Below are 15489 nucleotides of genomic sequence, written 5' to 3' on the forward strand. Positions count from 1 at the left end.
GACGGAGGGGGCAGAGAGACACGGAGGAACACAAGCCAGGGGGACCCGTGTCAGAAATGGAGGCTGACAGAGGGGCAGAGGGACCCAGATGGGAGAGCAGACCGCAGTCCGGGCTACAGGTGCTGGGGTGTGTTGAGCCGGGCACCAAGATCACCACAGTCCCCACCTCCTGTCCTTGAAGGTCCCCAGGCAGGTCAGGGAGGGGCTCCATTTCTCGCTCAATCCCCTTCCTGCCTGGGGACGCAGGAATCAGGGTCCTGGAACTTGCTGCACCCCCGCAGAATCCCCTCGGACTCACAGCCCCAGGAAGCTGGGAGATCAGTGTCCCGGGTGACAGGGAAGGTCTGCTGCCCACCGCCTCTGACCCCCGACATCTGCGCTCCCTGGGCCCAGGAGGCACCATGTGGCGATGTCCACTGCGGCTGCTGCTGCTGCTGCTGCTGCTGCTGGCTGGCGAATTGGCCCTGGGTGCCCGGCGGGGTCGTGGGCGCCGCGAGCTAGCGCCGGGCCTGCACCTGCGGGGCATCCGGGATGCGGGTGGTCGGTACTGCCAGGAGCAGGACCTGTGCTGCCGCGGCCGTGCCGACGACTGCGCCCTGCCCTACTTGGGCGCTACCTGTTACTGTGACCTCTTCTGCAACCGCACCGTCTCCGACTGCTGCCCTGACTTCTGGGACTTCTGCCTCGGCGTGCCACCCCCTTTTCCCCCCATCCAAGGTGGGCACCAGATGGCCAGGAGGGTGGGTTGCTTTGCCAGCCCCAGACTCAGCAGGGCTCAGGAGCAAGGTGGAGGCACTGACATTTCCAGGGGAGGCTTTGTAGAATCTGGGAGAGACCCCGCCCCACTGTCTGCCTGCGCCTCTGGGAAGTCCCGCTCTGGTCTAACTTGAATCCCTCCAGCGAGACTGGAAAAGAGAAGATCCTTGGTCAGTGGGATTCCCAGCTGGCCCGGGAGAAAGGCAGTCTGCTGCCCTTTCTCCCAGTCCCGTCTCCTTGCCAGACGGGGAAGGTGCCGCCCGCCCCGCTGACTCACCCCACAGGCCGATAAGCCCTCAGGGGGGTTGGTCAGGCTCATCCAAGCCATTCCTCTGCCGTTGCTCAGGATTCTCTTCCCGGAGGTGGCTGGTCACACCTGGGAGGTGGGAGCGAATCTGTTCCTGCTTTCAGCCTGCGTCACCATCCTTTCCCCTGCCCTTGTCCCTGTCCCACAGAGGAATCATTTGAATCCCTTCCCCCAATTCGGAGGGCCTGTGGGTGAGACACGGAAGACCCGGGTTGTCAACCCAAAGTGCTGTGTTATCTTAGGGGAGTCCTTTGCCTTCTCTGAGCCCTGGCTTCCCCATGCCCCTCCCACTGCCCCATCTCCAAGTTGCAAGTCATTTAAAGGGCAAAGGATCCGAGGAATGTTGTGGCTGGCGTCCAAGGGAAGCAAGAGGGTCCGAGCTAGGGTCACCGCAGAACTTCCCAGGTAGCTGTTGGTATGTGACCCTGCAGGGAGAGGTCTTAACGAAGTTATAGTTTGATCTTAGCTTCAGTGAGGGCTGGGCCATGCGTGCGTGCGTGTATGTGTGGGTTCGGGAGGATTCGGGACACCTGACTTCTGAGGACCTGGCCCTCCCAGCCCGTCGTCTCTGGTCTTTGTTCCACTTCTATTTTCCTCTTCCCTCCTCCCAGGATGTACGCACGGGAGTCGCATCTATCCAGTCCTGGGAACCTACTGGGACAACTGCAACCGCTGGTGAGTGTTTGGGGGCTTGGAGGGATCCTTGCCTTGTGGACCCTGTGCCCCCCCCCCCAGACTTGGTTCCAGTTCTTTCCTCATCACTTACTTGCTGAGCCTCAGTTTCCTTATCTGTAACACGGGGATTTTTACCCTGACCTTGTCAGCTTAGCACTGACCATTGTTTAGAAAACACTAACCGCATTCCCCAGGAGCAGACAGCCATGGATGCCTGGCCCCGGATACGGCTCCTGAGCTGGGAGCCATCCCCTGTCCCTCCTGGCCCCGGGCTGGGCTACTGCCCCTCCCAACCTTTCTCCGTGTCATGGGAGAATCTAGAAAAGGGGGCGCCAGGAAGGAAACCTCTGACTGCAGCATCCGCCGCCCTGGACGGGATGAGGGTCAGGGATGACTGAGCTGGAGGCCAGCCAAAGTGGAGCAGGGCCTTCCCAGGAATGTGGCCCCTTTCCCCTTCATTCCCCTCCCTACCATTCCACCTGGAGGATGAAGGGTCAGGGGCGCCCCCCACTCTAGTCTGCGTCCTGAGATGGGAAGTGGAGATGGGTTGGATAGGAGGCCTTTGAGTGCCTGATTGAAATAATGGGGACCCTGTGGCTTTGAGGAGGTGGCTCTGCACCCACTCCACCCCATGCCCTCTTTGCCTGGGACTGGGAGGTCCCAGAGAGGAGGAAATTTTTGGAATGCATTACACATAAGCTGTTTCCATTGCCTCACCCGTGTGAGGGGTGCTGGGTCACAGGGAGAGTGGGGACTCGTGAGGTTCGGCTGAGAGAATGCGTGTACATGTGTGTGTGTATGTGGGGGGAGCGCGTGTGAATCATACACGTGTGTTCAGAAAGACTGAGGACGCCTGCATGATCCCGCCGCTCCTGATAGGATGCCTCTGGGCATTGATGGGTTAAGCTCTTTCCCACTCCTATCCCTGGGGCCTGGCCGCTCTGGGCCCCTCTGGAATGCTGGGACCTCTGCCACCAGCCCAGTCTAGACCTGCTTGGGCAGCCCTGGGAGCAAAGGGGGAGGTGGCAGGAAAGGAGTGACCAGCCCACTGCCCGCACTGGGTGGCCCGGTTCCCTGCGCCTTGACACCTGAGTGAGGGTGTGGGGCGATGCCTATGGGCCTTCCAGGCTGTGTGAGACCTCGAGGAATGCTTCGAGAGTCAGAGAAGGAAGGGGAAGGGGAGGAGAGCCTCCCCTCTCAGGCAGCCTCCTCCAGCCCTCCCCGAAAGTGCCCCGCCCACTCCGGGGACTGAAGAGCCCAGCCATACTGGGTTTGTTCCCCTTGAGGCTCCTTAAAAGGCAACAGGGGAAGCAGGCAGTTTAGCAGAGTTATGAGCTTGTAAAAGCATCAAAGTCACAGAATTCCCTGTTCGTCGATTAAAGACCTACTATGTGCCAGACACTGCGCTGGGGCAGACGGTCCTGGTCCTTGCAGTGGAGCTTCTGGTCTAATGATGAAGGAGCCTCCACACAGAGAAACAGCTTACAACCCGTGACAAGTGTGACAGGGAAAGGGAATAATGGGGGACCCTGGTTTAGAATGCAGTGGCGGCAAGGGAAGGCCGCTCAGGAAGGGAGATGGTTACGCTGATAGCAGAGAGGTGGGCGGACAAGGAGGGAACAGGGGAGAGAGGCTCATGGGAAGGTTGGGAGGTGGGACAGATCTCACTGCAGCTGGAGCTGTGACTTGGGGACAGAAGCCCCGAGGAGGTGCAGGCCACGTCATCCGGGGGTCTCGTAAGCCGTGCTGGAGCCAGTCAGAGACACACAATCTGATACATGTCACTGCAAGATCTCTCTGGGGAGGGACTGCAGGGTACGCAGTGGATGGCAGTGAGGCAGGGAGCCTGGGTAGGAAGCTATTGCCACAGTCTAGGTGACAGGTGATAAGGGACTGGAGGAGGGTGGAGGCAGTGGAGACCCATGAGTCCAGAACCTTCCATGATGCACCGTCCCAGGACCTACTTATGGCGGCGCAGGAGCTAGGGGTACAGCACACGCTTCGAGTTCTGGTTTGAACCCCCGGGTGGCTAAGGTACCTTGTCCTGAGTTGAGGATGTTAAGGGAGGAACAGCTTTGAGGGAAGGCAGTCAGGGCGATTTTAAGTTTGAGATACACCTAGAGGGGATGTGAGGAGGCCCCAAGGGCAGGAGCCTGAAACTCAAGAGATGGGGAGCCTGGGGGTTCCCAGAACAGGAACACCTAATAGCAGATAACGATTCTTGAGCACCCAAGATGGACCAGGCCCTGGGCTAATAATGGCTTTACCGGCTACACAAAAGCCTGCCATTCAATCCCTGGAACGGGGGAGGATTCCTGTCCTCTTTTTTTTTTTGGTAAGATTTTATTTATTTATTTGACAGACAGAGATCACAAGTAGGCAGAGAGGCAGGTGGAGAGAGAGAGGAGGAAGCAGGCTTCCTGCTGAGCAGAGAGCCTGATTTTGAGGCAGGGGTGCTGGATCCCAGGACCCTAGGATTATGACCTGAGCCAAAGGCAGAGACTTAACCCACTGAGCCACCCAGGCGCCCCATCCTGTCCTCGTTTTACAAACAAGAACTTCAAGGGGAAAGTCTGAATACGTTCCCTGAGATCACATGACTCATCAGCGAGGGCTTATCAACGAGGGTCTCCTCAGCGAGGGTCGGAGCCCAGGACTTGAATTTCAGGACCCCTGCTCTTAGTCCCCTGAGGACCCTGCCTCAGTCACTCATGCATCCAACAAATATTTCGTGGGTGCCTGCTGTGGGCTGGGTTTAGTTTTCTAGGCACCAAAGTTACCAAACAAACCCTGCCAAGACATTAGTGTCTAGGAGGAAGCAGGTATAAGGAGCGTGGATAGTCAAATACATAGTCTATCAGGTAGCCATGACACGCGAAGGAGAAAATGAAACACGAAAGCAGGAGAGGAAGGCGGCCAAAGCAGGTGTCCCTGAGAAGGTGACTTCTGAATGTAGACTTGGACGAAGTGAGGGGGAGCCTCAGGGATGTGGAGAGAAGAGCAGCTCAAAGGCCCTGGGGCCGGAGCACAGCTGTGGTGAACAGTCAGGGGAGCAGCCTGGCTGGGGTCTCAGGAGCCAGGACTTGGAGGAGGGGGTCACTGAGGGCACAGGAGGACAGATCGTGCAGGGACTGTCTTGTGAGCATGGCAGGGAATTTTGGCTCTTAGTCTGTGATGGGAAGCCAAAGGAGGGACTTGGGCCGGGGGATGGCATGATAGGCCTTGGGTTGAATAGGGTCACCCGGCAGCTGTGTTAAAAATATACTGATGTGGGGGTGTAGGGCAGAAGCGGGGAGAACAATGGGGAAGCGGCAGCAGAATCCAGGGCAAAGGTGACTGGCCCATGATGGCTGCATGAGGGATGAGACATGGTTTGGATTCCGAATGTGTTTTTAAGGCAAAGCCAACAAGCCGATCAGTATGTGGGGTAAGGAGTCAAGGGTGACTCCCCGGCTCTTGGCCTGAGATTCAGGAAGGACGGACATCTTCCACGGACTGTAAGGAGAGCAGGCATGGGAGTAGGGGATCAGAAATTCGGTCCAGGATGTGCTGTTAGGCACCCCCCCCCCCAGGGGTGGTATTGTGTAGCAGCAAGATTCTGGGATCTGGAGAGATCTGGGCAGCAGATATAAACTTGAGAACTGTGAACTTGCAATTGACATTGAAAGCCACCAGGCTGAACAGGATCAGCTAGGGGTTCTTCCATAATCGCTAGCACAGAATCTCAAGCCATGGTGACTTCTGAGGCCCTCTCCCTTCCGAGGATGCCCAGCCCCCCTCACCTCTTCCTTCCCTCCTGCTCTTTTAGCACCTGCCAGGAGCAAGGACGGTGGGAGTGTGACCAGGAGCCATGCCTGGTGGACCAAGACATGATCAATGCCATCAACCAGGGCAACTACGGGTAAGAGGTCCCTGGAGAAGTCCCCACTGGGCACAGACACACATACCTTCCCGCAAGATGCCTGGGCTGTCAGGCACATCCACACTCAGATCTCATGCACGTGGACACTTGGCCAGTCTGTATCTCTCCCACGTACATGCACTCATGGCAGGTCTGTGACTTCCATCCCTCCTCTTTCAGATGGTGGGCTGGGAACCACAGTGCCTTCTGGGGCATGACCCTGGATGAAGGCATTCGCTACCGCCTGGGTACCATGCGCCCTTCTTCTTCTGTCACCAATATGAATGAGATTCACGTAAGTCCATCCTTGCCCACAATCCTGCCATCTCCCCATCGCTTGGGACCCCAGGAATCCTGGCACGCTGCATCCTACTCCTCCAGGGGCCTGGGACTAACCCCCTCCAATAGGCTGTGTGTTCCTGAACAAATCACTCACCCTCTCTGGGTCTTAAGTTCTTGCCCATAACAAGAAGTATGGTGCAAGAAGAACTAATGCTCAGATTCTGAGTTTTGTGGTCCCAGCATGAGCCCCTTGGTGGCCTCCCCAGCCTGGGAAAAATGCTATTCCTTCCAGTATAGCTGGGTCAGACCCCATGGGGCCAGGAGGTCATCTTGGTATTTTGGGAAGAGAAGGACAGATAGTCCTCTGGCTAGAGAGCCAGAATTCTCGGAAACAAATACTGACTGTGTGGAACGAGGGAGGAGGGGGCTTCTCCCTTCCGACCAGTGAGATCCTCTGTGGGGAGAAGGGGAAACCAGACCCGGAGCAGTCAAAGGGTAAGGAAGGGGAACTTCTGCAGGTTAGGGCTGGGGCACAGGCTGCAGGGTCTGTGCCTCCATGGCGGGCAGTGTGGTGGGCAGGGCGGAGGCCGTCCTTGGCCAGATCAGCCCTCCCTGCAGAAGGACTTGGGCTCAAGGCTAGGATGACCAGACCCTGCCCCTGCCCTCAGTCCCCTGGGCCTCTGCTATTTTCTGCCTCCTGCTATTTGCCTTGGCCGCCTGCCCGGTCACAGGACCTTATTCCTTCTTCCCTCCCCTGCCCTTTAAGGCCTGAAGCCCAAGGTCCTGGTAGGAAGAAGGAAGTGTCAGATCAGAAGGCACAGAGGAAGAACGAGGCAGGGGTTAACAATGGAGAGTGGGTGACCTGGGCCTGGCTGCTTCCCTGCTGGCCTCATCTGTACATGGGACTAGTCACCCCCACCTGACATGGGGGAGGCGCGAAATGGTGCTTGGCTCCTCCCCACGTGGAGCTTGCTGGAATCCCTCAGCAGCAGGGTACTCAAGAACAAAGCACAGAAGGCCCTCGGTGGCCCTTCCGAAGCCAACGGGCCCCGAGGGGTGGGCCGGGTTAGGTGCAGGAGGAAGACAGAGTGACTCTTGCTTTGCAGACAGTGCTGCGCCCCGGGGAAGTACTGCCCACAGCTTTCGAGGCCTCCGAGAAGTGGCCCAACCTGATCCATGAGCCTCTGGACCAGGGCAACTGTGCGGGCTCCTGGGCCTTCTCCACGGCAGGTATGGCCAAGGGCAGAGGCCGGCGTGGCGGGAAAGGACGGCCAAGGCCAGGGCCCCCTGACGTTCCCCTCTGCCTCCCCCCACCAGCCGTGGCGTCCGATCGCGTCTCAATCCACTCTCTGGGGCATATGACACCTGTCCTGTCGCCCCAGAACCTGCTGTCTTGTGACACCCACAACCAGCGGGGCTGCCACGGGGGCCGTCTCGACGGCGCCTGGTGGTTCCTGCGACGCCGAGGGTGAGCAGCAGAGAGGGTGGGCAGGGAAGGGGACGTATGGCTGGGGCCTCAAGAGGGCAACCTGCAGGACGGGCCAGGGCCGTGCTCATCAGGCTCACTCTCCTTGTTCCCTCCTGCTTCTCCTCCAGGGTCGTGTCTGACCACTGCTACCCGTTCGTGGGCCGTGAGCAGGACGAGGCTGGCCCGGCACCCCGCTGTATGATGCATAGCCGGGCCATGGGTCGGGGCAAGCGCCAGGCCACTGCCCGGTGCCCCAGTAGCCATGCCCATGCCAATGACATCTACCAGGTCACTCCGGCTTATCGCCTCGGCTCCAACGTAAGTTTGTGCTTGGTTGAGGGGGCAGAGGCGGTGGAGCTGGAAGGTTGGCCAGAGAGGCTAGAGCCTCGCCCTGATGGAGACTCTCCTCCCCACTCCCAACCCTCCAGGAGAAGGAGATCATGAAGGAGCTGATGGAGAATGGCCCTGTCCAAGGTAAATGCCCTTCATCCTGCCCCCTGGTTCCAAAAGCTTGTGTCTGCTTGAGACTGGGCACACCCAACAGCACAAGTGGTCTGCACTGTACTGGGCAGGGCAGCAAATCCACCGGGGCTGGGAGTCAGGGGAACCTGGTCCCCTCCCCCTAGGCAGCACCCTGTTGGGGGGCACTTAGGGCCTTGGTATGGGTCTGGGTGCGCATCTCCAGACCTGTGCTGATGGGCTGAGCCGGCCCTACTCTGACCTTGGCCCACAGCTCTCATGGAGGTGCACGAGGACTTCTTTCTGTACCAGAGTGGCATCTACAGCCACACCCCAGTGAGCCTTGGGAGACCTGAGCGGTACCGCCGGCATGGAACCCACTCGGTCAAGATCACAGGGTGAGGGGCTCGGGGGAGCAGAAGAGGATGGGGGAGCAGGGCTTGCACTAGGAGCTCTGAGCTGGCCTTGAATCCCTACTATCTCTCTCTGGGAAGCCCCATTTCAAAGAGGAGGAAACCAAGACATAAAAGGAGGGGCTTGCCAGTGGTCACACGGAGAGGTGGGGGCCTTTAAAGGTTTTCTAGGAACTGTTCCTTCCTTACACACTGGGGTAAAATAACTCCTTTGAAAGACAAACACAGATCCCAGGGGTGGCTCAGTCTCTCCCCATCATAGCACCAACAACATCATAGCACAGCCTCTCCCCATCAGAGCACCCCAACTCTGCCTGCCCCACTGATTTCTGTTGTCCATCTGATGAAATGTCCTTTGCAGTGGGAGTGTGGGGCCTCCAAAGTACCCATCTTCTTGGAGTCCCTTCCTCCTGGTTCCCGGCACCCACCCGTCCCTGGGTCCCCAAGCAGAGGAGGGAGGGAAGGCAGATGTGCGAGGTCCCAGAGAACTGGTCCCCAGGATGCCGCCCCTGCAGCAGGGCCCAAGTTCTCCTCTGCTCACCCCCTTCAGTTATCCCTTCAGTGCCCTCCCCCACATGGGTGTGAGTACGCAGACTTCCAGAGGTGGAGACTGAGGGAGGTAGAGAGAGGGGTCTGGAAGGGACCCCTGGGGTTCCAGCCCCTGAAAGCAGATGGAATCAGCTCCTTTCTCCCGCCAGGTGGGGAGAGGAGACGCTGCCCGATGGAAGGACGCTCAAATACTGGGTGAGTCCCTGCGCGGGTTGCCCTGCGACCGCGGCCTCCCTCCCCCTCCCCCCACCCCCACGGCCCCCCCCCCTCACCGCCCCTCCTCATTCCCAGACGGCGGCCAACTCGTGGGGCCCAGCCTGGGGCGAGAGGGGCCACTTTCGCATCGTGCGCGGCGCCAACGAGTGCGACATCGAGAGCTTCGTGCTGGGCGTCTGGGGCCGTGTGGGCATGGAGGACATGGGGCACCGCTGAGGCCCTGGCACCGAGCCCGGCCAGCCGCCGGAAGAGCCCCTGGGGGGCGGCACCGCTCCGCTCGCCCCGCCCCTCCCGACGAGGCCCCGGGGCGCAGGCGGGCGCCTGGGGTCTAATCCCCCCGAGCGAGGGGCGGTTCCGCTGATGCAGCGCCCTGCCTGGGAGCCGAGGGCAGGCGAGGCTGGTGGAGCCCCCAGACCTCCCAGCGGGGACTGGGCAGGACCTGGCCCCGGAGGAGCGGGCCTGCAGATCCCAGGCCCCGGCACCCCCGCTTAAGACCACTGAAGCCAGGACACCCCCAAGTCTCCAGCCCCACCACCCTATCCCACCCCACCCCTGTACTTCTATTCTCCAAAGATATTTATTTTTCTTTTCACTGTTTTAAAAATAAAAAGAGTACTGATCACTGTGGTACCTTGTAACTTTGGGGAGTGGAAAGCCAGCCCAGAGATGGTGTGGCTTACTGCTAGACAGCAGAAAGGACTGCCTGCAGCCTTGCTGTTTGGCAGGGGGTGGGCAGATTAGAAATCTTAGCTTCCATTCAGCCCTAATCGCCAGGGGCCCTGGACGCTGACCCCCTTGGAGGTGGGGCGTGGATGGCATGTCCTTTGGCCCCCAGAGAGACATGGGCCCGTGGGAACCACCTTTCAGACGCTGAGTCAGCGCTGCCTGGTGGGGGGAAGCCCTACCCACCCATCAGCAGAACTGGCGCCGGTGCCCAGCAGGCAAGGGGGGCACAGCCCCATAGAGGATGGAGCCTCTGTCTATGTAGATCAGCCTCTCCAAGCCACCCAGGCGAAGCCCGCCTCCACCCCCCCCACTCCCCCACCCCCCCCTAACCCCCCCACCCCCACCCCCGCTGCGTTCCCAGGCGGGACTGGATGGGCCTCTCTGAGCCCTCTCTCTACCCCACTTCCCCCAGGCTCCCAGTGCGGTCAAAATAAGCCCAGTCCTGGGTGCCTGGGTGGTTCAGTGGGTTAAGCCGCTGCCTTCGGCTCAGGTCATGATCTCAGGGTCCTGGGATCAAGTCCCGCATCGGGCTCTCTGCTCAGCAGGGAGCCTGCTTCCCTCTCTCTCTCTCTGCCTGCCTCTCCATCTACTTGTGATTTCTCTCTGTCAAATAAATAAATAAAATCTTAAAAAAAAAAAAAAAAATAAGCCCAGTCCTTAGCCCACCTTTCAAGGCCATCAGGACCCACAGTCCCAGCCTCCTCGCCAGGGCTTCTTTACCCTGTACACAGGCAACTCCGGAGTCCCCACTGCTCCCCACATGTCTGGCACATATGCACACCAACAGGCATTTGCACATGGCTGTTCCCCAGTCTAGATGCCCTTCCATTCCACCCACCCCTTGTCCCAGTGCTTCTTAAAAGCCAGCTCCAGGATTCCTTCATTTGGCCAGTAGCCTAAGGGGCTGCTCATGTGCCAGGTGTTGTGCAAGGGACCCATGCTTTCCCAAACCACCCGCTGCGCCTCCATACCCCGCCCCCAGCAGGGCCTCTGCACAGCCACCCTGGACTCATCTGGCCCTGCCCTTCACCCAGTATTTCACTTATCTGAGCACCTGCCTTTCTCCTCTGGGCTGTCAGTTCCTTGAGGGCAGGGACTGGGTCTGGTTCATCAGGGGTCCCCATACCCACACCTGGTAGAAGGTGACATTAGCGTTTATGAAATGGTTGAGTGACTATGCCCTGTTCTTCCCCCTCCACCCGGCTCCCAAGACCCCCGCCCAGCCCAGCACTCCCAGCGCTGACATCCCTTCCTCTCCAGGAACCCCAGGAGGCTGTGCCTGGTGTCAGGAGCTCCTGGGGCCTCCCAGTGGTCCTCGGGCCCCCAACCCCAGGGGACCGGAAGGCAGGGGGCCCCCCCAAGAGGGGGGGCAGCGGGAGGTCCTCCTCTGGGCAGGCAGCCCCTCAGGGCTGGCCGCGTCCCGGGATCACCTGAAAAGAATGCGGGGCTCCCGATAAGCGGCCGCCTTTGTCTCATTTCCTGTTTGCCAGGACGTCCCGAGCCGGCTCCCCTGGCCGGCCCGCCCGTCCCGAGGAGCCAAGGCCGGAGGGGGCCCCCGGGACAAGGGCGCGCGAGGGCGCGCAGGGAGTCCCGGGTAGGGGCGGCGGGGCGGCACCCGCCCACCTCTCCCCCTGCGCGGCTTCGGCCTCCGGGACGCGCCAAACTGCTCCCACCCCACTGGAAAATCCCCCGTCCAGCCTGGAATTTTCTACAAGGACCTTTGGCGGAAGCAATGCGGGGTGGGGAAGGGAGGGGAACAGGGGCGCGGCCACGTCCCGAGGCTCCGGGTCTGTCAACTCTGCCTGGAGGCGCGGTCCAGGGAGGGGGGGCCGGCCCAGCCCTTCCTCAGTCCTGCCTGTGGCGATAGGCCCACCCGGCCACCCTGGAGCTGGAGAGGGTGTGGGGGAGGGCTGAGCGAGTGCCTCAGTAACGGAGGCATCAGCCACCCTTGGATCTCTGTGGTTGGGAACAGGCGAGGAAAGCACCTTCTAGGGCTCCCAACCCATACCTGCCCTTGGGTTGTTCCCGAAGAAATCCTGGCTCCCCAGTCCCTTGCTTTGTGTCCTGAGGCTAGTCCCTTCCTCTCTCTGGGCCAAGGGCTCAGGTCTTTAGACAGACCTGGGTTTGAACCCCAGCTCTGTTGGCCATGCGTAATCTCACCATCTCAGAGCCTCTGTTTTTCTCTTTAATGGACAGTACTCATCTGGTGGTGTTGGGAGGATCACAGGAGATGAAGGGTGCCAAGCATCTAACACAGTGCTTGGAACTTATTAAGGGCTCAATAAATGGCAAGAGTTATAACCATTTTAAGGATGTTGGGCTTGGTAATGCAAAGGCTTTTCATAATGAGCTCAATAAATATTGAGTGCTTAACCACAGCCTTCTGTTAGCACATTGTTCTGAGTGCTTTCCATATATGATCTCATTTAATCCTAGAAACAGACGAACTCCTATTTCCATATTTTGCAGATAAGGAACAGAACCATAGGAGAGTCTGAAGGTTGGTCACCGCAGGATTCAAACCCACGTGTTCTGAATCCTCACACTAATACACTAACCCTTGTATTCGTAGGGTGGGGATTGCTAGTGATAGTCCAGTGTCTCTCCCAAGTCCTTTCCCTGTTTGGAAAACTCTCATCCATCCTTTAAAACTCCACTGAAATATTCCTCCTCTGAAAAGGCTCTCCTGGCCCCCATCTTCCAGCCCACCAGGGACTCCAGCATACATCCTTGGCAGAGACAGAGTATGTGCTGACAACCTTTGCTTCCACAAAGGGATGAGACAGGACATTTTTTTCTTAGCCCCATCCTTTCTTATCTACTAAACTCCGGCTTAGCCATTCATTCTGGTCTCCTGTGGGTCTCTGTGGGCTCCCAGGGCACCTGACCGTAGTATCTCCCTGGAGCTGCTGAGTTACATGGCTTCTCCAGTCCGGATGCCTCATATCTTCCTGGTATCTTGCCAAAGCCCTGTCCTTGCCTGGTGCCCATTAAGGGAAAGGAATTCATACTTACTGAGCCGGCCATGGGCCAAGCATTGGGCTGGGCTGGGCATCTCACAAGCTTTAGTTCATCTGATGCTACACACATCCCTGGGAGAAAGTATAACTTTGGAAAGCAGTGCCAACCCGAGGTGACTCTCAGAATCTAAGGGAGAGGCGAACTTCTAGACTGAGCAGAGCTCGTGGGTCCAAGCACAGCAGGAACCCGGGACCCGAGTACTGCTGGGACTCCTGACTGTTCCTCTCTCTCCTCTGCCTTTCTCTTTACAGATTAATGGCCATGAGGAAGGACATGGGGCCAGTGAAAACTCCTGAGTCTTTCCGCCCGGAGGCATTTTCTCAGTTCTGATTCAAAATAGAACAAAACAGGGAAGGCTTCTGATTGGCCTGGCTAGAGTCAGGTGTCCACCCATGGGCCAGTCACCAGTGGCCGGGGGACAGGATCATAGGAGCGGGGACTGTCCTTGTGGAAACAGTGTTTGGAGAAGGAGGAGATCCCCAAAAAGGAGAAGGCTTCTGTTCCAGGGGAAGGGAGCAAAGCTGAGCAGATAGCAGAACACTGTCTGCCACCACTGGGGAGTGCTGTTACTGGTATTTGACTGACAAGGAAGTCGAGGCTGGGGTGGGGGGGTGACTTGTCAGGTCACGCAGCAGAGAAGTGGTTGAGCTGGATACAGACCACACCACCTTCCAATGGATTTGTAGATCAAGCTAGAGAGATACACTTTGTAGTTCAAAGAGGGATTCCTACCCCTCCTTCTCCCTCGCTGCTTGAGCCCTAGGGGATAACTTCTAGAATTCCACCCGCTTACTGAAAATTCTGTGACACTAATCTAGCAGGCAGTCTCTTCCCAAAGTGAAGTAAGGCTGAGTTCGAGCAGCCCCTCCAGAGCAGGGTCCTGCCTCCTGTTCCAAGGGGCGTAGCCTGGCTCACACCTCACGGCAATGAGGTGGTTAACAGAATATGTCACTTTGTAGATCAGATGCCAAGTGAGCCATGCTGGACATGGGCACTATAGGTAAGGACTGTTATTACCCCCATTTACAGGGAGGAAACCAAGGCTGGGGGCCGGGTTAGGGGGAGGCGGAGGGAAAGTGAAGTGTCTCGGCCAAGGACACATTGCTAGGAAGTGGCAGAGAACTTCATTTGTCAGGGTTTTCCCTGATGCCCTGTCCTTGTGCCCTGCTTCATCTCCTACCCAAGCAGGCTCTGTGGCCTCCAGCTCTGCACACATGACAGGGACGTGAAGTTTGGGGCTCACAGAAGCTACTGGTCAGGGGCACCTGGAGGGAGGAGAGAAGTGGATCATGAACACTCAGGTCGGCTTGGCCTGGGGCTGCGGGGAGGTGTCAGAGTCTGCAGAGTCAAATCGCTGTCCATCCTGGAAAGTCAAGTTCAAAAGCTTCCCCTGAGAAGCCTTCCTGGCTCTGTGTAGTCTCTGAGTTCCCACCACCACCCCATTTTCTCTAGCACAGTACCCCTTCTTGACTGTAGGCTTCTCCAGAACAGGGCTGTGCCTTGCCCTCTGTGCTCTCAGTATCGCCCCAACCACTACTTGGGCACGGAAAAGACCCAGAAGAGTGAAGGAATCCGTGAATGAATGGATGGACCCTGGCAGGGCCAGGAGGTCTGGTTACCCTTGGCAGCAGGGCCCCCTAGTGGCTGAATCCACACATTGCCTGCCACAGCCCAGAGAGGGAGAGAGTAAAGATAAGAGGGCCAAGCAGACTCCTGGAACAGAGCAGCTGCTGTGTACTGTGTATTTTACATACATTCCCTCATAACTACCCTGTGAAGCCTGGAGACTGGCCCAAGAGCACAGAGAAGGAAGGGGCAGAACTGGGAATGGATCTCAGTCTTGGCCTTCTGCACCTCTCCCCCAGATGCTGTGCCCTGCCTGACCAGGAGAGGCTTTGGCTCTGAGGGTTCCCTGACCTGTGGCACCATCCTCCCCTCCCGGCTCTACTCAGGCCATCCTGTCTCCCCCCAGCAACACACACGTCCCTTGGAAAGCCTCTAACTCAGAGCCAGACAGACCCAAGCTCAAACTCCCCTGGACTCCCTGAAGTTCACTTTCCACTCTGAACCTCAGTTTCCCAGTCTGTACAATGGGAACAGGAATCTGTGCTATCCCTGTGAGCCCTACACTGAGACTTTCCCTAAGATTAAGGAAATGAGGAAAACAAGCTAGGCCCACTGAGAGTCAGACATAAGAAATTGGTTTGTCATGAATCAGGGCAGAGATATCCGAAGTCACCTTAAAGGGCCAGGCTGGCGCAGTCCTGCAGCAGCCAACAGGCATTAGGTGAAAGTATTGACCTTTCTAACATTGTAAAGCATCCTCAGACCAAAGTGAGTCCTCATGACCCCAAGATACTGTGTCCAGGGAGAGGCAGCTCTGGCCATTGGACCAGTAGCCACACCCTGCATGTGTTGAAATGAACAAGGTGGGTGTGACCAACGGGCTTTGAGTCGCTCCTTTTCCCATGGCAGGGCAATGCTCTGGAGACCTGGATGCCATGAACCCAGGGTCTCAGCCTCCATTGTCCTCGAGAGTAGGCAGATGGACCAGTGAGCCAGGAGTGGGAGAACAGAGAGAGAAGAGGCCTGTGTCCAGCACGTGTCAGCGAGTGCACGCCTGCCTAAAGGTATTCCCAATCAATGACTTAAAACAGGATGCCAGCCTGCATCACTCAGGGCCCCAACAGGAAACAGATGGCATGCTCTAATTAGG

General features: G+C 58.1%; 1 protein-coding gene across 1 annotated transcript; it reads left to right on the forward strand.

Annotated features, from left to right (window-relative positions):
* Window positions 1–401: 401 nt before the first annotated feature.
* Window positions 402–9648, forward strand: TINAGL1 (tubulointerstitial nephritis antigen like 1). The gene is made up of 11 exons (XM_045064098.1): window positions 402–717; window positions 1675–1738; window positions 5547–5639; window positions 5820–5934; window positions 7028–7151; window positions 7239–7389; window positions 7518–7707; window positions 7818–7863; window positions 8123–8246; window positions 8960–9005; window positions 9102–9648. The coding sequence occupies exons 1-11, from the start codon at window positions 402–404 to the stop codon at window positions 9240–9242; spliced, it is 1410 nt and encodes a 469-aa protein (XP_044920033.1). The 3' UTR covers window positions 9243–9648.
* The last annotated feature ends 5841 nt before the right edge of the window (window positions 9649–15489 follow it).

The sequence above is a fragment of the Mustela putorius genome, unplaced genomic scaffold (assembly GCF_011764305.1).
Source record: "Mustela putorius furo isolate JIRA1106 unplaced genomic scaffold, ASM1176430v1.1 tig00003853_pilon_pilon_pilon, whole genome shotgun sequence".
NCBI lineage: Eukaryota > Metazoa > Chordata > Mammalia > Carnivora > Mustelidae > Mustela > Mustela putorius.